Source organism: Musa acuminata, chromosome BXJ1-11 (genome assembly GCF_036884655.1).
Source record: "Musa acuminata AAA Group cultivar baxijiao chromosome BXJ1-11, Cavendish_Baxijiao_AAA, whole genome shotgun sequence".
NCBI lineage: Eukaryota > Viridiplantae > Streptophyta > Magnoliopsida > Zingiberales > Musaceae > Musa > Musa acuminata.
Genome location: NC_088337.1, coordinates 17,776,569 through 17,799,373, shown reverse-complemented (window position 1 = coordinate 17,799,373; position 22,805 = coordinate 17,776,569). Strand labels below are relative to the sequence as shown.

At 35.6% G+C, this 22,805-nt stretch overlaps 2 protein-coding genes across 6 annotated transcripts; one reads left to right on the top strand and one right to left on the bottom strand.

Annotated features, from left to right (window-relative positions):
* Nucleotides 1–5,314: 5,314 nt before the first annotated feature.
* LOC103973463 (probable histidine kinase 5) lies at nt 5,315–18,987 on the top strand. Of its 5 annotated transcripts, none has more exons than XM_009388038.3 (15): nt 5,328–6,203; nt 7,748–7,867; nt 9,581–10,036; nt 10,766–11,044; nt 12,086–12,255; nt 12,349–12,561; nt 12,648–12,834; nt 12,977–13,028; nt 13,150–13,379; nt 13,483–13,581; nt 14,559–15,163; nt 15,871–16,374; nt 16,883–17,287; nt 18,168–18,233; nt 18,659–18,987. In XM_009388038.3, exons 1-13 carry the CDS (start codon nt 5,937–5,939, stop codon nt 17,148–17,150), a joined length of 3,450 nt encoding a protein of 1,149 aa, XP_009386313.2. In that variant the 5' UTR covers nt 5,328–5,936; the 3' UTR covers nt 17,151–17,287; nt 18,168–18,233; nt 18,659–18,987. The 5 variants fall into 5 exon arrangements, with proteins under 5 accessions (XP_018676972.2, XP_009386313.2, XP_064945975.1 ...); XM_065089903.1 differs by having other exon boundaries at nt 18,142–18,233; XM_009388037.3 differs by having other exon boundaries at nt 18,168–18,987.
* An 844-nt stretch (nt 18,988–19,831) lies between these two features.
* Nucleotides 19,832–20,838, bottom strand: LOC108951913 (F-box protein SNE-like). The gene has a single exon (XM_018821426.2). It carries the CDS (start codon nt 20,514–20,516, stop codon nt 19,974–19,976), a length of 543 nt encoding a protein of 180 aa, XP_018676971.2. The 5' UTR covers nt 20,517–20,838; the 3' UTR covers nt 19,832–19,973.
* Nucleotides 20,839–22,805: the final 1,967 nt, after the last annotated feature.

Below are 22,805 nucleotides of genomic sequence, written 5' to 3'. Positions count from 1 at the left end.
TCGTGATACATGGATGATAATACTCACTCTTAGAGGACTTATCACTATGATTCATGTATTTATTTCTTAAGAAAGTTGTTCAAGAAAAATTAATTCAAATTATTAAGATAAACGTATGGACCCAATGGGAGAATGTAACCGTTATTATTAAATATTTAATTTAATAATAATATAACTGTTCTCATTATGATTCATAATTCATTATCATGAATTTCTTCATTTATTATGATTTAAATGATTTCAGTTTTTTATTCTTTATGCATGAAACCGTTATTATTAAATTAAATATTTAATATCATTAAAGTTCTTAATTATGGTCCAAACATTACAAATTTGAATTAATTCTTGAACGTTATGATTTGGTGATAATAAATGTTCTTGATGGGATAACATCTATATATATATGAGAATTTTGGTCCCTGGGCTCGATCATCTCTTTGAAGCGAAATGCTTTCCTACACCATCTAAAGCAAGAGTTATGAGTCGAGAAGTACCAAAGTTCAAGAAAAAACCTCTGTAGAAATTCTTGGCAACGATGGCCGGAGGTACGCTATTTTGTTTCCGCATCAGTTTTTATTGTGTTTCTATTATAATGATTTAGAAACACAAGTTGGTTTCACTGATTTCTTACCCACTCCACCATGCTCTCAAACTCATCTGCTTTATCACCTCAAAAAGTCTAATCTCCACATGTAACCAATTGATGGAGGGCTTGATTTTTGTTTTGTCAGAAGAGAAAAAAAATAATTGCATTACTTGAAAATCCTATTACAAACTATGAAATTGAAAACAATTCGGGGTGCTAATTCTCATTCCATATCCAATCTAATTCAAGAAATTGGCCAAGGAGCACTTTTGTTGTCTTCTCTAAATACATGATTCCACGGAATGTTTAGGAAGATCTAAATTACATCCAATATGATTATGAAGAAACTATGGAGGATGTTCTTTCTACTCAAAATCTTGATAACTCATTCCCAATTATTCCGCATCAGTTTCAATGGTAAGTTTTGATATATATGGCTTCTCGAATAGCCAGCAACACCATTTTTAACCTTCTCATCAAAAGCCTCACTGTATACATGCCTTCCTCTTCTTCTTTGTCCCTTCACCACGCTATAAAACTTGTGCTTGATTCCTTTCTTTTTATCCAGACAGCATTTAGCAGGTCTCTCTCATGCTATATATGGTGTAAGTTTCTGCTCTCTCTTTTGGTTGGTACACCTATGATCTCATAGTTTCTTTTCCATCTCTGCAGGTGTTTTCCTTTTAGGGTTCTGCTCAAGGAAAACAAGGTCAAAATCAATCGTAAAATGTTGGTGCCCGAAGGAGGCCAAAAGGTGTTAACAGTAGCTGGTGACTCCTGCTCACCTGCACCTGCAGTTAAGACACTGGATTAGGCATTATGGTGGTGGCTGGAATGATTAAAAGTTTGCTATACTGGTTGTAGGGTTTTGGATAGCACCTACTCATGGGTAGTAGTGGTAATAGTAGGAGTAGGTTTTTACCTGTCCTAATCCTATCAGTCATTCTTTGTTTCTTTGGTACTTGTAGATCAGCAGCAAACCATGACTGGAATCTTGAAAGCTCCAGACTGTGCTATGGAAAGAAGCCAAAAGGACTTACTAATGGAGAGTTTGAAAGAAATATGTAATGGAGATTCAGGTTTTCTTTCTAAGGTTTTTTTTTTTTTTTTCCAATATCCCTTTCTAAAGCTTTTTTTTTCTTTTCCAAACATCAGATTAAGGTTTAATGATGCAATGCAGATAAAAAAAAATTGTTTATATCGAAATTAAAAGATAATTTATCATCTATGTAAATAAACACAAATATTTCTATCGATAATTCATCATCTATATACAAAGAAATTTATTAGCTCTAATGTGTAAAGTCAATCGACGATTAGCTATACCATTTCCTTCGTGGAATACATATGATATTTTGAATTCTATAAAACAACATAGATTTTATGTATACTTGTCAAAATTTTCGAAGTTGTAGTAGCACTTCCGTTAGGGATGTCCATCAATACTTTAGAATTAGTTTCAAAATTATATATTATTCTATTGTTTTTGGCAAATGGTAAATGATAAAAGGGAGACTTAATCCCAAGATCATACTATCAATACTTAAGATGGAGTATTGCTTCCACTGAGAATGTCCATAATATGGATAATGTCACTCTCTAAGGTTCATCTGTAATTCCCTTCAAGTCAGTAAATCCTTGCATTCGAAAGTTAGATCATATTATGTAAATATTTCTATAATCTAACATCTTAAGATCATATCATAAATTCAACAATGAATCAAAGTTTTCCAATTCTACTTTCTTCCTTTCTACCTTCTATAATTACTAGTATTGCCACTGCATATGCATCGTTTCTGCTCAGACTGCACTGCTATTAATCGATGAACAGGGATCCAACTTGCCCTGCAAGTGCCATAAAACAAGTTGCACTTGTAATTTAGTACTACTACTTTTAACATTGTATAATTACCTAGAGGGCATGAAGGGCATACATTTCAGACTTAGGAGTGTGTGAGAACCGAAGAGTGTTTGCAAGCTTTGTGGTTTCCTTGTGCAGGAAAAGGAAGCATGAAACAGGACAAATGGGCTAAATCTAGCAACCTTCCATTCACTTGTCTTCTATGTTTTGGGGAGTAAAGCTATCAGCATCTTACCGAAACACGCACAATCATGTAAGGGGTTTTATGATATTTTTCTCTTAATCTTTCACCTGTTTATAACGAGTCGAATAATCATATGAATAATTATAAATAATTAAATAGGAATGAAATGGTGGTTCACAATCATCTATTTTGATTTAGTCTCATACTAAAAATGGTTTAAAAATTTAGATTATCTTATAAAGAGTTAATGGATATATTATCATTAACTATCGTTATTTTATGGATTAGTTATCTTATAAGATAGAAGAATTATGTTAGAATTTAATTTGGACTATGTTGAATTTTGACATATGTTAGATTTTGACATTGTCTTTTAGGTGAGAGAGATTATAGCACCCCAATATTGTTCCACATCAAAAGTCATTAAAATTTTAAATTACCTCATAATTTGGATATAAATATTTTAATTCAACGACTGGGGCTCAATAAATTAATAGATCAAGTATAACATTCTTGGGTAACAATAATATAGCCAACCAAATATATTTAATGACTTTTTTTTTTTTTTGAAAGACAGTACCAAAAGTATTTGATACTTTGTGTTGTATAATCTAATATGACAGCAAAATGGTGCTTGAACTTCTTCAAACTGTTGCAAGATTCTAGTGCATAGAAATGTAAACTATAAAATGATGTCTATTTTTCACAAATAAAAGGAAAATTGAGATATGTTTTTGCTTATTTCTTCAGGAATTGGTGATTACTATTGAGAATACACACTAAAGAATGCATCTTTATTCTTGCTTTCCAACTGGTTTAAATTTGGTATAAAAGACAAGTAGATTTTCTTTTGCTAGTCCATGAATGGTCTGTCAACCTAACTATGGTCTCTTATGATTACCATTTCAAACCCTGAACATCTAAAGTGTCTGGTGTTACTTGTAGCTTTCATATTTAGGCAAACCTATGTGTTCTCCTTGCCTGCAACTAAACCAGTAGGTGGTGGCTATTGCAGCTGCATTACTTTAATCCATCTTTTTAAGTCCAGCAGGCTATTTCTTTTTTTCATTTTTTTGTGCCAAATCTGGAGGTAGAGACCAGTTGTGGTGTTGGACCACAAACAATGGATACATCTTTCTTTGGGAAAGAGAGAGTTATAGAACAGTCATCCATCTTTCTTTGTCGTTCAATTTATGAGCTGTATGTGAGGGAAACAGTCACTCAACTGACAATTTAATGCATTTATGTCCACTTTTATGCTGTCATCTGAAAAGGGCAGAGAGGAGATGCACACTGTTGTGTGTCCCTACCCTCCTGCCTCTCCATCACCATCTTTCTTGCCATTTACCACCCCCCTTCAAAATTGTATATGGTGATGAGTAACTGGCATCTTTACCTTTCATGCCCACAGAGCAAAAGACACTTGAAGGAGAAAAAAAAAAGGGCAATACAGGAGGAACATTGTTGTGTGTCCCTACCCTCCTCTCTATCTCTCTCTCTCTCTCTCCATCGGTTTCCTTTACCACTTCTTTCTAATTTTATATTATTTCTAAGTAACTGACATCTTTACCTTTAATAATGCTCACAGAGGAAAAGGAGACTTCAAAGAGAAAAAAAGAGGATGATGAGAAAACAATGCAAGTGGAACATTGCCTCTATCTCTTATGATGCTTAAATATACTGCATTTACCACTTTGTGCAATACTTTGGGTGAAGTTTTGAAAAAAAAAAATATTTGAAAAATCTGAAGCAAAACCCCAGATTCTATAAAAAAGATTATTTTATCTCCAAACTTCACTATGGCCTTGGTCCGCCTGTTATCATTCTAGCTCTCGTACAAAGACTCATAATAATTCGTAGTTCCTTATTTACTTTACGGTCAGTTGATTGTCCTTATTCGCTAAGCATAAGGTTATCCTTTTTACTTGTAATCTTCGTACGATGCTTGATTGCTCTCCACAAACTCTAAGTAAGTATCGTCATCATAAGTTGTAGTTTGGATGAGGACGATAATAAAAACAATGGTCGATGAGTTGGGTTGAGTGGAGACAAGGTCAAGGGAGCAACCGATGAGGTATAGAACGATCATGTTAAAAAAAAAAAATTTAGAATTTTTTTAAAATATCAACATTTTATATGATATTTAAAAATAATAAAGTTTTTTATAAAAATTAATCCTATTTCTTTAAGTATAGCAAATATAAAAATCAAATTTTCATGTTTTGATCGTGTATATGTCACCTTAAAGAGGAAGAAGGTATTTCACTTTTGCCTCAAAAGAGTGGGAATATAGGCTTATTATCTTTTTAATAAACAACTTTTGCATGTATCTTCCTTTATTCTTCTTTCGTTTGATTTTATGCTTGTGTTAGCTGCATTTATTTACTTGCCAGCCCCCACCAGATGATGGGATAATCATACATCCCACACCCATTAAATGATGTTTCATTACTAACCTTTTATCTAATTTGAGGAGAGAGAGAGAGAGAGAGAGAGAGAGAGAGAGAGAGAGAGAGAGAGCCTCTTTTTAGTTCTTCTGTTGAAAATAGAGAGAGAGAGACAGAGAACCTCTTTTTAGTTCTTCTGTTGAAAATATAAATGGTTTGTTTTGCCTCTTCCTTTTTCGCCCTTTTACCTCAACTTGTGCGGCCTGATCAATGGCCTTGCTACTGGGTGTCTCTGTGATTTGTCATATTCTTGGACTTTTCTGTAGTGGGGGTTTTAAAAGGTATAACCTTGATGTCTACTAGGGGCTGTAGGGAAGGAAAGAAGCAAAGAAAGGAAAGAAACAAAGAAGAAGAAAGCAGAGCTGGTGTAAAAGAAAGGAAAGCAGGGGAGCCATCCTTCTCATGCCCCTCCCCTGTGGATTCTGGGCTTTCCCGTGAGTGGCTTCTCCAAAAGGTGTGATCTTGATGCGTTCTTGGTTTGGAGGCAGCGAAGACCCGGAAAGTGAGTTGGCAATAGTGGGTAGCTGAAGAAGGGCAGGACGGCGAAAACTGCCGGTCTTGATTATATATTCCAGTCAAGCAACTGGGTGTTGCTTCAAGATCTATCCTTGGTCCTAAAGACAGCAAAGAGTAGAACATAGAGGGAAGCAGTGGGCAGCTGACTTAGAATAAGAGGGGGAAAGATCAATCCTCCTCTACTTGATGATATATTCTGGTGGATTAGAGAAAGATTGACTCCACTCCTCTCAAAAATCCATCTTGCAGCTGTTCCTCTGGAAAAGTTGTGATCTTGGATTGGAGATTGTTTGGATCCTTCCTGCGGATCTCGAGCTTGTTTGTGCGTGAGTTCTTGTTAGGATGTCACGGCGCAGGGTTTCCTTTTCTGATGGCAAGCAATGCAAGGGTGGCCGAAGGTGGAGCAACCCGTTGGTGGTTCTATTTGTTCTCTGTTGTGTTGGTTGCTCCATATGTTTGTTATGGGGATTGGAGGTCTATGGGATATTAGAAAGGAAAGTGAGAGTTAGGGCTTTGGGAGATGAGAGAGAGAAGACGCTGCTTGATCAATACAACCTCAGCAAAGATCGGGTTCAGGCCTTGGCTTTGCTAATCTCTTCGTTGAATCAGGTACCACTTACCCTCCCCTCCCTCTTCCCCTTCTATCCTGATCTAGATTTGTGGGATAAGAGAGTCTGCTTGGGACACTTTGATACCCAGGTAATTTTAAGTGACTTTATCTTGCTCTGCCGATGCTCAAGATTGCTTCCAACACCTGAAACTTTATGAGTGGTACATGCAAGCTTTATGTAACAAGAACAGCTTGTTATATATATGGACTACAGTTATAATTAATATTAGTCCTTGAGTGTCGGGAGATGGACTGTTGAATCAAATGATTTTCGTGGTAATTGTGTTCCAAAGTGGATGATAAATAGAGTCCTTTGTCAGGAGAACTTAGATCATTTCTTGAATTTAAATGCCTTCTAGTCAACATAGGTCACGAAATCTTTTCTACATAAACATGTTAGAAGCAAAAGATGCTTTAGAAAGCCTCTGCACTTCACAGATTAAGCATCCTGAAATGCACTTGAATTGATCTTTGTGATGACACATAAGTCCATAGAAAATATGTCCTCTAGCATGTAAAGTTCCAATTTGGAATCTCCCTCATAAAAGATCTCAAAAGAAATCCTTATACCCATCAAGAGGATAGTTATATAATGTAAAGTCCCACTGGGACTAAATAGGATTGGCACAGCAGCAAGCCACTTGCATGAAAAGCAGTTATTCCTAAAAGGAATAAATAGTTTAATCTTATTTAGTGCAATAACTCCAACTATCTTTCAAAACATGCATATATTTACCTGTAGATTTTACGGTTGCTACTCAAAATCCTTCATCTTACCCTTATTTCTTACCATTTTTATCACCTTATAAGATATACAACCTTGGGATTGTTCTGGACTTTTCCCAACTTTTTACTTATCTACTAAATTTCTGTCGTTTGAGGACTCTAACCTCTAGATGTGTGCTCAAGTGTACAGTGTCCATAAACTTCACTGTTAACTTTATGTTGTTTGTGTCAGCATATTCACGTTGGCTTTAGGAAGTGATTTTCTTATTCTGAAGCATGCTTAGGCAATCAAAAGAAGGATCATGTCACAGGATACAAGATCACTGTGGTATGCTGTCATGTTTAAGGTTTACTAAGAACACTATATTTACAATTTTCAAATTGAAGTGCATTGTCTATCCATGTGTAGATGTACAATCTTAAGGAGGATGAATATCTAAGTAGGCATGCCCTTAACAATCTAGGAAGTGAATTTTACTACTTACCTGGTTCTTTCCAAATGACAAAGATTTAAAAACTTGTGATTATTATAATTTAGACAAAAGCTTTTAGAGAAAAACATGTGCAGAAGATAAGTATCAAGTTCATCGATATGCACCTTTAGTGATAGTAAGAAAATTGCCTTGTATATTTTATTGGAAGATGTAATGTAACTATGGCCTACCTCATCGTAAAGCATAGTTGAAATTGACTCTATGGGTTCCCTTGTTAAAAAGATTGCAATAGCTTTCCCAGGTATCCATCAAAAGATTGTTGCTGCCTTGCTAAGATTGGTTTCTATTTTATATCCAATCTTAGATATTTTCTCTTGTTACAGGGAAGATTCTATGAGTGCATGTGCAAGTCTGTAGCAGATGAAAGACTTGGCAGTAGCCTCTTACAAGCCCTAAGAGAACAGCATCCAGAGATAGATCAGTCTCAAGATCAGCAACATTGGGTGAGCAATAAGTCTTTATTTTATGATCAATGTCCAATTCAAACTGACTGCATGCTTGTTAGATCTGCACAGTCATCACCTAGGAATGAACATATGCCAGATTTCATCCCTCAAAATATTATACCTTTCACAACAAACAATGATGTTATCTGCTTCAAGGTCTGCTCAGTTTCTGTGTTGCACTCAATGGAAGGATCAGATTATTCTGCATGCTTTTTTTTTAAATTATAAAATAAAAAATTGGCATATCTGACAAAGAAATATCAGTATCATTTGTTTATATGTATAAATTATTTCATGTTTTTATATCATCCATGGAAGGAATTTTGTTTTCCTGATGTAGATAAATTTTCTTCACTTAAGTAGTAATACCCTTTATGAGTTTTTCTTCATTGCACTACCATGAACAATTTTTTGCAACATAGAGTGTTGTGCTGCTAAATGCAATGGATTTTGAACCTACTGGGGTCCTGCTCATGGATGCTTTACAGATTTGTTGACCAACTAAGACTTTTTCTATATTTTCTTTATACACAAGTCTTTCCAGCTCATTTGTTCCTTCCATAGCAATCCATTAATCAATAATGAACATAATGTCTTCACTTAAATTGGAGGCTTTCATGACATCTTTTGTGATATCTTCAACAGTGCATCCTTATCAAATTGCTACTCACAGGCGTGTTAATATTTGCCAATTAATTGTACCTGAAGACCTAACTTGGATAAGGTAGAAAGAGTACCCATGCCAATTATCTACGGGGACTAAATTATCATGTTCTTCAATCTTCATGATCATCCATCTCCTGATCTCGTACCATTACACCAGTGTTCTGCAGGTCGAAAGTTGTACATCCAAACAATTAAGCTTTAGATTGGCTGCCATGATTATCTGTGCTGGTTCTATTGATAAAATTACTTCAAATTCAGATTCCCACTTTTGGTTGCAAGTTTGAGAAATTCTTTAGCCAAAGATGCACAGAAAGATCAAATCAGGACAACTTACCATCAACTAAGTTTTCTTATGCTTTTTGGTGAATACCATGTCAATAATTTAAATCAACTGAAATTGCTTTGTTGCCCTTGATCACTAAACTTGTGGGATCTGCAATGATCTTTCTAGTTTTGATGGAAAGGTATGAATGAGCCATTAACCAGTTAAGTGACTGATTGTTGAATTGACAGCAGACTCAAAACTTCAGATGCAGATCATTTTCAAATAAATCAGTTAGCATATGAAAGAGGAAAATTCTCTTAGAGGAAACTGGACAAAACTAAGTTGTGGCATTCATCTAAGTCGTGCTAGCATAATACTGGCACTTGGCAATCTAAGATGAAGGATTTGCCAACAGAAAACTGACCTGGCATAAAGCATGTGCCAGCTGTTGGCAATGGCACTAATTGCTTTTGAGAGTTTCAGTCCCAAAATGTAGTTGAAGCTGTTAATTTGGATAATTCTGTTTCATGTTATAAAAAGAAATGTGTATGTACTGAACATAAGTGGCATTCTAGAGTTCATGCTGACTGTTATGCAAGTTCAGGTCTGGAAGTGACAGCATACTGTGTTTTTATTGCTTCCATTTTAATCTAAACACTTGGCTATAGTTTGGTAGTCTTGTCATTTGATATTCTTTACTAATTTGGTATCCATATACTTTGTAGTTTTGGAGATTTGAAATTCTATATTAATGAAATATTCATAAACTATTTGTATAGGGCCGTGAAAATATGTCTCATGAGAAGGTGTCAGTAGAAATCATGCAGGAGACTCACCAATTTTTTCCAGAGCCTTTGTTGAACATACTTTATCTCGTTATAGTGGAAATGGTGGTCTTTTCTATGGGATTTGCTCTTGGCATATTCTTTAAGTCCTCATGCCAACAATTTCAGCAGCAGAAGCATTACAAACCACAGAATTCAAAGGGTAGAGGTAAATGGAGTAAGAAGTTCCTATTTCTAGGAGTATTGCTTGGGCTCTTAGTGGCTGTATGGATATTTCTGAGTATGAAGGCAGATATTACTGAAAGGAGGAAAGAGACTCTGGTAAATATGTGTGATGAGAGAGCTCGAATGCTCCAGGATCAATTCAATGTGAGCATGAATCATGTGCATGCGTTAGCCATTCTGGTCTCAACTTTTCACCATGGGAAGCAACCTTCTGCTATTGATCAGGTACCTGTTTGTTGATTCATTCCATCTTTCATATTAAAGTTTTTGACTGTGATTGGAAGATAAGCAAATTGCTCGTCATCTTTTTAGTTATCTGGTGCATTCTGGTCGTGTACTTTTCTTGCTTGTTTTAGTTTGGGATCATGTCAATTATTTCCTGAGAATAATGTAAAAACTTATGAAATTTCAATAACTGGAACGCCTCAATTAAGTTTTTATGAGAATTTTCTTTTGAAACTTCTGGCCATTTCTAGAAAACTCAGTACAAGCTCAAGTTACAATGGGCATTGCATATAGAGCTGGCTGTTTCCATTGTCAGCTTTTGGGAAAATATCATAGGTCTATTAAATATATTCTTAGGAGATATAGATAGAAGGATGAGGACGAGCCTTGGTACAACTGTAAGATTGCTCCTTCGTGACTTAGGAGACTAGGGTTTGAGTCATGGAAAATAGCCCCAAGGCTGTGTACATTGACCCTCCCCCGGCTCGTGCACTAAGGATGGTTTGTGCAGGTAATTACACTACTTTTCTTCCCGTTTCTTACAATGCAGAGTATGACGAACCTATGTTTCAGAAGATATATGTCCTCTTACATTTAGAATATCAATGTGGAGTATCATAAGTTTTTCATTAGCTAATAACTAAAAAATTGAATAAAATTCCCTGAGACCTATAATTTAGAATAATTGAACATCCCAATTGTTTAATCTTTTTGTTATCTTTGTGGTAGAAAACATTTGCAGAGTTCACAGCAAGAACAGCATTTGAAAGGCCACTGATGAGTGGTGTTGCCTATGCTTTGAGAGTATTACACAGGGAGAGGGAGGAGTTCGAGAAGCAGCATGGTTGGAAGATAAAGAAGATGAAAACCGAGTATCAGTGCCTAGTTAAAGATGACTACAACCCTGAGAAGCTTGATCCCTCACCTGTTCAAGATGAATATGCACCTGTTATATTCTCACAGGAAACTGTATCTCACATTGTTTCTATTGATATGATGTCCGGCAAGGTAACTTCTTTGGTGAGCTTTAGTAAAATAGATTTACGTGCTTCAATCAAGAAGCCTTCTTTCTGCTTTTTCTTTCATAGAAAGAAGCAATTAGTATTCAAATAAATCAACTATCAAACATTTAAGACATGTTAAATTAACTTTGCATAATATGCAAGACCATATCTTTGATGTTCATTTACATTTTATGACATTAAATTAATTCAGTTATCTGTAATCCTATATGCCAATTCTTTCTGTGGAAACCAATGTCAAGGACATTCTAGTCCAATTCACCAAGTTGCCCATGGATGAGTTTAAACTTGGAAGTATTTTACTGCATTGGATTGTATAAGGTGATCCCCTATACTGTGGTTTTTCATGTTTATTTATAATTATAATTATGATTTTTGTTCTATGCACTCTCAAATGATGAAGGCAGAGCCCAAGAATTCCTGAAGTGTTGAACATTTGTCGAACACTATCGAAACATGAGATACCTTTAAGTTAGAGCATCTAAGTGTAAGAAGGATAGAAATTGAACTGCAGAATTGTATGAGTTCACGTTGCCCTAGGGGACTGAGTTACTTTGAAGCTGATTGGCATGTTATATACATGATTTTATAGAGATTAAGATTCTTAGAAGGTAGAGGTGTCTAGATTGGTTGGAGTACATGTACATATAAAAAGAAAACAAGGTTGTAAAAAGGCTAAAACATAGTCATGATGAAGTATCTGACAGTTTTACTTTAGTACATTCATTGTGTGGAAGAAACTATATATAAGGATACCTATAATTGGGAGAAGGCTTCTTGGTCATGTTCTTGTCATATGCATTTCAAGATTAAAACTTTATCTATGTGAGTTGTTTAAAAAGTCTAATTTGTATTACTTGTTTTAACATATATGAACATTTTTTTGACAAGTGCAAATTGTGCAAAAAGCAACTCAAAACTATTACAATATTAAATATTTAATGGCGGTTACTTTTTTGACCTAGAAATTGATCATAAATGACATTGCAATGTTGAAGTTAACCTTCTCAATTAATGTTGTGCCCAGGAAGACCGTGAAAATATATTGCGAGCAAGGGCTAATGGGAAGGGAGTCTTAACGTCTCCTTTTAATCTTTTGAAGTCCAATCACCTTGGTGTGGTGCTTACGTTCGCGGTGTATAACACTAATCTGCCTGCAAATGCTACACCAAAAGAGCGCATTGAGGCTACTGTAGGGTGAGCTCTACCTTTTTTTTGCTTTTGAAGTGCAGCAGAAAGGGACCATTTTTTAAATTTATTTTCTTTTTATGCAATTATTTTCTTGAACAGATACCTTGGTGCATCATTTGATGTCCCATCTTTGGTGGAAAAGCTTCTTCACCAGCTTGCCAGCAAGCACACTATTGTTGTAAATCTGTATGACACAACAAATGTTTCTGCACCTATTAGGATGTATGGCCCTGATTTAGCTAGTGCTAGTGAGATGCATATTAGTAATGTTGACTTTGGGGATCCAACCCATAAGCATGAAATGCATTGCAGGTAGCCATCCTAATCTAAAGGCTTGCACATATAATAATAAAATTCAAAAATTATTCTCTTATTTGGAGTTAGTTATTTTGGTCTAGATTCAAGCACAAGCCTCCACCACCTTGGTCAGCAATAACAACGTCACTAGGGGTTGCAGTAATTGTTCTGCTTGTTGGGCATATATTTCATGCAGCTCTAGACCGCATTGAGGAGGTGGAAGATGATTATCGTCAAATGAGAGAGCTGAAAGTCCGAGCAGAAGCTGCTGATGTAGCAAAATCTCAAGTGATATTCTCTCTTTTTTTGCCTTTCTTATAATTTTCTGTCCCTTACAGATTTTCCTTGAGATCTGAGAGTTGCACTTCTTATCATAATGTGTACCCTGTTTTCTACTCTCTGACTAATGTGTCATATTTGTTGGTTGCAGTTTTTGGCAACAGTTTCGCATGAAATCAGGACTCCAATGAATGGCGTCTTGGGTTGGTCTAAGAGCTTCAAAATTATCTTTTACATAATATATTGGTTTCTACAGTTGGTTTTCCTCATTCGTGAAAGATTCTATAGAAAATAAAGTAATGAAGATTTTTTCTGCCATATCAGGTATGTTACGGATGCTGATGGACACAGATCTTGATGCAACCCAAGAGGATTTTGCTATGACTGCCCAATCAAGTGGAAAAGCTCTAATAGCTCTGATAAATGAGGTCCTTGATCAGGCTAAGATAGAATCTGGCAGGCTTGAGCTAGAGGCTGTTCCTTTTGATCTTCGTGATATTTTGGACAATGTTCTATTTCTATTTTCTGATAAACCACAAGCCAAAGGCATAGAGGTGAAAACTGAAGCAACAAGTTTATAATCTTTTCAAATTCTTTTTCACCATATTATCACTTCTGAATCTTTTTCTGGTGTCCATTTTACTTCCTGGTGAGTAGATGGCAGTCTGTGTATCTCAACAAGTTCCAGATATTCTAATTGGAGATCCTGGACGATTCAGGCAGATCATCACAAATCTTGTTGGAAACTCAGTGAAGGTTAATTGCTTGCCTGATGTCATTAATCATAAGTAGCATTACATGTTCATTCATTAATTATATTTGTAGAATGTTAAATATCAATTCATGCAACTTACCTATTCTTGAAAGTTTGTGATAATCAAGATTCAAGAGTATGTTTTACCATCATTAAATATTCATGCACCGACATTTACATTGGTACTGTATATCTTGATGATAATGTTGGTCTTCTTTACAATTTCAAATTCTCTTAAAAGAATGTTTTCCATATCTGTTTACATATGACTTAGCTCAAGTGGTCAACGCTGAGTTTGTTGTTTAGGTAGTCATACGGTGAATTAGCATCTCTTAGCAATATGAGCACTATTTTCTTGTCATTTAGCTGTTCTGGTTAAGTTGTAGTCTTATTTTCATTTTAACTATGACTACCATTACAGATGAGCCACAACTGTTATTCTATGTATTGCTCCATTGTACTAAAGTAAGTAATAATAAGTTCTTCTCCACATTTTCTTCATTTATGGAGACAATACCATAACAGGCACTGTGTAAAATGCCTATGTCAGCAAGATGGAATTCTAACACGACTGGACATGGAAACCAAGAGGAGATGTATGATTTGATATTTGACATAGTTGCTTCTTAATCTATACTTTAACGCTGAAGAGACACTAACTCTCATGTTTCGTAGTTCCATGAGAGAGCAATCTTCAGAACAACCTGCAGATCTGATTTTCAAATGATAAAATATGTTATTTTAATAGAAAAGGCACCAGAAGCAACCTCTTGGCAATTTATGCCATCTCAATTTTGCTTCAATTCATTTAGATTTCCAAGTCTATTTCAAGCCAATCTTTTATATGAAAACTTGTGTTGTCAATTGCATTTACTGTATCACATAGTATATTTAATAATTGCCTCCTACTAGTTGCATGTTCTGGAAAGCATGCAAGTACATATATCATTGTTAATTTGAGTTTCACATATTTTTTCAGTTCACAAGAGAGGGGCATATATATGTGTCAGTACATCTAGTTGAAGATGCAAAGAGTGTCAAAGTTGGACAGTGTGAAACATTGAGTGGGTTTCATGTAGTAGACAAAAGAAAAATCTGGGAGAATTTCTCAATGGTTAAATATTCAAACGAAGCTAATGATGCAGTTAGCTTGATGGTGACTGTTGAAGACACTGGTGTCGGCATACCTCAAGATGCTCAGATCCGTATATTCACACCATTCATGCAAGCTGACAGCTCTACCTCGCGGACATACGGTGGAACTGGATTAGGACTGAGCATTAGCAAATGCTTAGTGGAACTGATGGGGGGAGAAATAGGCTTTATTAGTAAACCTGGGATTGGCAGTACATTTTCTTTCACTGCTGTTTTCAGGGATCGATGCAAAAGTTCAGATGATATAAAGAGGCACCATTCTGACCCAGCTTTATCAGATTTCCAAGGTATGAGAGCACTGGTTACTGATGGGAGAAGCATACGTGCTGAAAGTACTGCGTATCATTTGAAAAGATTAGGAATACATGTCCATATTGCAATTGACCAAGACTCTGCAATTAATACCATATTGGATGTGTGCAGTAACAGGTATTTTGCTTTTACTATTAAATATACCAAGGAAGCACCTTTAGGCTTGAAGGTACATAAGTTCAGCTAAAGTAACATTATTGCCATAAATCCTTAAAACACAAAAATGCTTGAATCCTCCTGTATATTCAGTATTCAGCAGCTGTATACTGTCGCAACTCATCAAAATTTCCTATACTTGTTCAGTGTTCCATGCATGTTTCCTGATGGATCTTCTTATTGCTAATGGTGGGTTCAGAACCAACTTGAGAGGCTGTGTTGCTGCAAAATTCAGCTTTGTTATAACAAGTAAATCAACCCAAAATATTATTTCAATCATACAAGTTTAATACCTATTGAAAGTAAAGTAAAAACAATTTTCCTCGCAATAAAATATAAATTAAAAAAAATCTATCATCTGTTATTTTCCATTGATGAGTAAGCCACAAATAAGTTTTATACAGTGGATAAAATTTTATCTGCATTATCTCATTTTGTCTCTTAGAACTTCCAAACAGAGCTTGATTACTGGGTTCAGAGTTTCTAAGTACCATAGAGGAATCTATCTTTATTTTTCAAGTAAAATAAGGCACAATGTGATTTGTTCCATTGACCACATAGTAAAAGTTTGATGATAACTCAGTTTTAGCTTGAGATTTTGTAGATTAATAAGGTGACAATTATAATTTTATGCATTATTGGTAATGCTTGTAATATTTCTTTTGCAGTGGGAAAGAGCGTTTGGATATGGTACTTGTTGATAAAGATGCATGGGGTGGGGGTTCAGGGATTTCTTTTCCTCGCCTTCTTTTAGAGCGCAGGAAAAATGGTGCAGTTGTGCATCAAGAAAGTCTACCAAAGATGTTTCTGGTAGCTACTTTCCTAAGCCCCACCGAGGTTCATGACCTGAAGTCTGCAGGATATGTTGATAGCATACTGAAACCATTGCGTCTGAGTATGATTGCTGCTTGTATTCGGAAAGCACTAGGTGTAGGGAGTAAGAGGCAGCAATTGAAAGGGCAACCAATGGCACTTCATAAACTTCTTATTGGAAAAAATGTCCTAGTTGTTGATGACAATGCAGTCAACCGAAAAGTGGCTGCTTGTGCTTTAAAGAAATTTGGTGCTACAGTTACTTGTGCACACAGTGGGAAGGAGGCTATTAGAATGCTCCAGCCTCCACACAATTTTGATGCATGCTTTATGGATGTTCAGATGCCAGAGATGGATGGGTATTTCTCCTTTTTTTTTTGAACTGTTATAAAAGATGGATATATTTTTTGGTTTGGTTATTTGATTTTGCTATGCTGCATGAGGTCTAAACTCATGTCCATTCATGTCATGAGAGCTTTTGCAATCTCTTTTTTCTCCAAAACTCAAAATTATTGTAGTTTATCTATTTTATGTTTTCTTCTTTTCTCCTTTCGGCCATTTTTTTTAATCTATATTTTATGTTACTTGCTATGGAAGTACTTCTTGCTTGCTAGTTTGTATATTGGTACTTCCCTATTCAATCAATTAACTACTAGTTGTTGCTCCTTTTCTTATTACTTTCAAATCACTTAACCATATATGCATTTTGAAATGAACTTATAGTTTGTATGTGGTAATAAAGAAATCATTATGGTTCTCCATGCTCGGATATCCAAAATCTTTACTTAAGAGTTGACTAATATGGTTACATATATTTTGGTTTAGGTTTCTAGATATATTTCTTACTGGTTATACAACCTTCTGCAGCTTCGAAGCCACGAGACAGATCCGTCTCATGGAAGATAGAGCCAAAGAGTTGATTAACTCTGGAGATGCATCATTGGAGATGTACGGCAATATAGCTCATTGGCATGTACCTATACTGGCTATGACTGCTGACATAATTCAGGCAACTCATGAAGAGTGTTTGCGGTGTGGTATGGATGATTATGTGTTGAAGCCCTTCGAAGAACAGCAACTCTATTCTGCTGTGGCACGTTTCTTTGAGTTTGATGTGGTTGATGGAGTGTCATAAGAGATGATGCTTTGTGATTGCTAAGTTATTCTTCTTGCACTTATCTAGTGATTGCCAAGGTGTTGAGGAGTGACAGCAAATAGTGGCCAACATGAGAAAGCAGGAAGAAGCTTCAAATTTGTGGGCTTCCTGGTTTGGTAAGCCTTATCACATGTTTTTTTACCTTTTCTCTTAGCAGTATTTCTCAACTTTCTTAAATGCATTGATTAGTACATGGCTCCTTGAGCTTTGATTTTTGTGGCTAAGAATTGGCAGCTGCTTTTCCTTACCTAATCTAATAGTGGTTTAGATTCGTAAGAACCATTCTCTAGAACCTTTGCAGGGGTCAAGGGGCATTAGGCCCCATAAATGTGCGACGGCCCCTTGTTTCTGTGTGAGATCGTTCTTGTTTCCTCGGAAAATAATGTCATGTATGACTACAAACACAGTAGCACATCAGGCACCGAGTCAGATTTCTTGTTGGTAGACCTATCAAATGCCTTTGATCAAAGTACATGATTCCCTAAGAGATACTTTTCCACAGACCAAGTGTATTGGTTGCAGTATATAAACCAGAACATATCCTTATCTACTGACTTGTTTCATTGGAGACACTGAGATTGCAAGAAGTTAAATAGAATTGGTTAAACCATGATGATCAGGAACTCAGTACATATCAATAAGCAATCAGCAATCCAGCTTCTTCTTTACTGTATTCAAGAGCCTCTGAGCCAATAAACACAAGAGCAACAAGGTAAATTGTTGCCCTGTGTTCATTTTTAAGCCATAGAGTAAATTGTTATTTCACTTTTGAGACTTCTGTCCCTCTATCCTATCCTTTTTTCTTTAAAGCTATGTCATACATACCATTTATGAACTTATATCTGAATATCTTTAATTGTTTGATATGTGCCCAGCTGAATGAATTTAGTCTCAAATTTCTGTTTTTTTAAATCCTCCAAATTCAAATATCTTGTCATTAAGATTGGATGAATATTGTATGCTTGAGCAGGTTTACTGATTGTAACTTGTATCCAGGGGCACTCAGGTACCAGCACATTATAGCAGATTCATGTCAAACATAAGGTACCACTCAAACTAGAGGTAAAGCTTGATCTCTTCCCACTGATGTTGTATTCTTATTGTAAAAATATGAAGCAATTATATTCTATTTGTTCACACTGTTTTGGCTGTGAATTTGAGATCAGCATCGGATATTTAGCATTTTTGGTCTACTGAGAGTTCTAGATAGCAGGCTGTAGTTATGTCCAAAGGAATGAATTTGCATTGTATACTACTAGGACTACCATGACTTTTGTGATATATTATACGATCAATGTTAATTTAATGGAGGCTTTTGTTGAACTTGGATCATTTTCTTATCATCTCTTCTTCTTGCAATCTTAGTCATTTGGTAACAGATTAACATATGCTGTATTTGTATCTGTTTATCCGCATTGTTCTTTTGCATGTGTAAGCTTATTCGTTCACTTCTGATCTCCAATGAACATCATGTACGCCGATGGCAGAGTGGGGCAGTACTTTTAGTCTCCAATGAACATCATGTATGCCGACAGCAGAGTGGGGCAGTACTTTTAGTCGCAAAAGTTAACAAGGCAGTCCAGATCGACTTGATATCACATTATCCATGAGACTGTAACCATGGATTAAATTCATATCTTATCAACATTTTGCATACAAATGACATCTTGGTCTGAGGAGTATATTGGAAATGATGGCTGTAATATCTGAGGATGCAATTACACTGTTGAAGAGCTGGTCAAAAGATTATTGCTGTTTTAACAAGTTGTTGTTACCTGCTATAACATTCAATTAATTATTTATTGAAATTTCTTTGTGATTGATCTGATAAAAACTATGCTGTAATTATCAGTGAAAGCTGGCTTTTCTATTATTTTGTGTTAGACACTTTATAGAGCTTAATAACAGCAAAAGATCTTATGATTTTGTCGTTGTTATTATTATTACATTATGACTTGTAGAGATAGATTGGTGACAAAATTGGTAGAAGAATGATGAAACTGATTGCATTCAGGAGTTGAAAGAGGAAATTATTGGATGGGTTCTTCTACTTCTCTGCTTTGTTCTTGTCTGAAGCAGCAGACAACATTCCTATGCAGCTGTCAATTTCTCCCATGTTTCTTTCTCATGCAACACAATCATATCAAGAGGAGTTTGATACCAAAAGAACAATAGAATGAATCAACGACACTTGTTAAAGTTTATATTTACGGAGAAAAAACCTCTAAACTCTTTAGCTCATTTCATATTCAAATTAAAAAAAAAAATCTTTCATATAAACTTGAAGAGTTTTACAAATTTCATCAAAGAGATAATTTTGGTCATAATGTATATAAAAAAAAAGAAAAAAGGAAGAGAGTTAATAATATAATGATCTTATGTCATAATGTTTCTCGGTTATACTAATATAAAATTAAAGCCGAGGAAAAAAAACTAATTAAAATGTAATCGATTGGTTTAGAACGCTATATCTATTACTAATGTGTCTCGAAAATGTCAGCAACTCGGGGTCCCTTTTGCCGTTGCAAGAGCATCAAATGGTTTAAACCTTCCAAAATTGATGGCGATCACATCACAAAATTTTCACGTAGCAAACAGTGTCACATGTTAGAGATCAATAAGATGAAACAAAGACAAGCAGAACGAGCCAATGGAATCAGTACACCATGGATAGCGGTGAAAACAAAGAGAATGCAGAAGACAAGAAAAGATATAACATATATCCTTTATTATCTATTTTGTTCTCTAATATATTATTAGCATTAGATGGTACGAGCACGACGAGGAACTCGACGGTGGGGATCACGACACGTCCACGGGATTGTTGTGGTCGAGGAAGAGCAGCGAGGCCGGCCTGGGGTGGCCGCGCTCCCGGCCGAGGCGCCGCTCGTAGCAGTCGATGGAGAAGAGGGAGAGGGAGAGGGAGAGGGAGAGGCGGGCGGCGGCGCCGAGCCAGTCGGCAGCGGGGCCGAGGCAGAGCCGGTAGAGGCGGCGGTACCCGCCGAGGGCTGCCACAACGGGTCGCGCCCCTGCCCCCGCCGCCGCCCCGCCCTCCACGTGCCGCCCGCACACCGCCTCCCACACGCTCTCCCGCCTGCTCACGGCCGCCCACACCCTGCACACGCAACCCGCCGCCGCCAGCGACCGGCCGTCCAGCCTCCCCAGCACCTCCGCCAACAGGTCCCCGTTGTCATTGATCACCGCAAACACCTCCTCCACCCTTCCTTCCTGCTGCTGCTGCTCATATACTGAACTTGCGTCCATGGCCATTGTTGGTTGCTGAGGTTGCACCACAGCATATATGGATGAGGGAACGCGGTGTTCGGAGGGAGAATGAGAAGGCATCTCCGGGGACGAGAACAAGCGGCCAACCAGGAAGATCCAAGAGCTTGGAGATGCGCAAAAATGGGGGAACGGCAGCGAAGACTTCTCCTTCCCTCGGTCTCGGAAGACGCAAACAAGGCGATAAGTACTGTCGCTGGGGACTCCCAAAGCTTTGTTTCTTGTACAGTGATCTGAACGCCTTCCTGCTACATCAGAGATCGAGCAGCTGTTTCTGCCTCTGCTGCTCCATCTCAGTTACTGCGATGGGTCGACAGAAGACCTACATGCGTGTAGGTCATGATGATTTGATGAGGATCCTGCAATTTTGCTTCTTAGTGTACGATTTATTAAAGGATATCTACAAATGCATTTTGAGTCACTAAGTTTGCTATGGCCATATAAATGTATATGTTATGTCTTGAGATGCTGTCATTATTTTGTTTATATATATATATATATATATATATATATATATATATATATATATATATATATATATATATATATTGGTGGGAGGTTCGAAGTTTATTTTTTAATAATCTTTTTAAATATAGAGGTAATCCTATATATTTTGATTCTTTTATTGATATAAATATTGCTTGGGCATACAGATGTCAATTATACGGGTATTAAGATAATGAATATTGGGCGAGAATTGAGTAGTGTTTCCCTAAATGTTGGGTCAAAACGTTTCTACTTGATTCAAATCAAATTAGATTGAGATAATATCAATATTCAACAATAATACTCTCTCCATCGCTATCTATGTGACAAAAAATAAATAAATTTATAAATTATTATTATTATTATTATTATTATTATTTTTATAAAATTAATATTATTAATTAAATTTGATAATAATTTTATTTTTAAACAAAAAATAAATTAATTAAGAGAATACGATTGATTACTTATCCCCCAATTGCCTAAATGAAAAATGTGTGAAGATAAAATGAGATGAAGACGAGGAGAGTGATGCGGAAGCACTCTCCATCTTTGTCTCACCCCATTGACATCACTACTCGGGTGAGAAGAGAATGACATGGAAACTGAGGATCCAATAAACGAGGGGAATAGGAACCGACGAGCAAAGGGAAACCCATGCGGTTGTAAAAAAAGCATCGAGAGCAAAGAAAGGTGAAGAAAAGTGAGCAGCAGTTGGTTAAGCATAAGAACAAAAGAGACAGCAGCAGCTCTGTGCTTCTGCAGTCACCTTTTAAACGAGAGAGATCAGTAAAAGCTGATGCATAAAATGTTATCACAATCCCATCACAACAACATGAAGATAAAAACTGAAAAGAATACAGTTCACATGTTCCTAATTTCAATGAATGACAATATTCAGAACGTTTCTTGTATTTTTTGTGTTTGTTGATTTCAACGTTCAAACATAAGTGTTTAAGAAATCTAAAAAAATAAAATTCACATTTACTTTCCCTTTAGGAAAAAAAAAAAAAAATACAGGTTTGAGATTTCTCAATCCACACCTCTTTTGTTTTTTTCTCAAACAATACCTCTAATTTTTAAAAAAATATTTAAAATATCTTTTATTTTTATTTTTACTAATTTAAAAGGATTATTATAATGTTTCCATTTAGCTCGTTTATAATATTTTTATAATATTTATAATATTTTTATTAAGTTACTAAAAATATTATAAATATTAAAAAAATACTGTAAGTGATATCGTCTCTTTAGTTTTCATTGCTCACATACTATTATGATATTATATTTTTAAGCTTATGATTAGTTCGGTTAAGGTTACGAGTCTATTTGGATCATTTACAGTATTTTTTAGTATATTTTATAGTGTTTTTATTATGATGATCAAAATATTATAATAAATTAGTTTTTATATTTGGGTGATATTGTTCCTTAAATATTTTAAATATCTGTTTGAATTATAGTATGATGTAACAAATGACTCTCAGTATATTTTGATTTCATTTGGCTCGTTTACAGTATTTTTGCTATGATGATGGTGGCCAAAATACTGTAATAGGTAAAAAAAATTTCTAAGGAATAGTTTGGGTATTTTTGAAATTAGGGATACTGTCTGAAAAAAAATAAAATGAGATTACCGATTATAATATATCTGAAATATGAGGATTTTGTAGGAAAATAATCTATTTTCTAATCTCTTTATAGGGTGGGTAAATCAAGTTACAAATAACCTAAAACTGGACAGCGACTAATTTCATAAATATTTTGAACTTTTAGCTTTTTACTCAAAATTTCATCCATCAACCTTCATATATATATATATATATATATATATATATATATATATATATATATATATATATATAT

Bases quoted from the DNA above. Each gene is read 5' to 3' on its own strand.
- LOC108951913 (XM_018821426.2), bottom strand. From the start codon at position 20,516: ATGCCTTCTCATTCTCCCTCCGAACACCGCGTTCCCTCATCCATATAT.
- LOC103973463 (XM_009388038.3), top strand. From the start codon at position 5,937: ATGTCACGGCGCAGGGTTTCCTTTTCTGATGGCAAGCAATGCAAGGGT. The intron at 12,256-12,348 runs GTGAGCTCTACC...TTTCTTGAACAG, and splicing joins CGCATTGAGGCTACTGTAGG to ATACCTTGGTGCATCATTTG. The intron at 16,375-16,882 runs GTATTTCTCCTT...AACCTTCTGCAG, and splicing joins CAGATGCCAGAGATGGATGG to CTTCGAAGCCACGAGACAGA.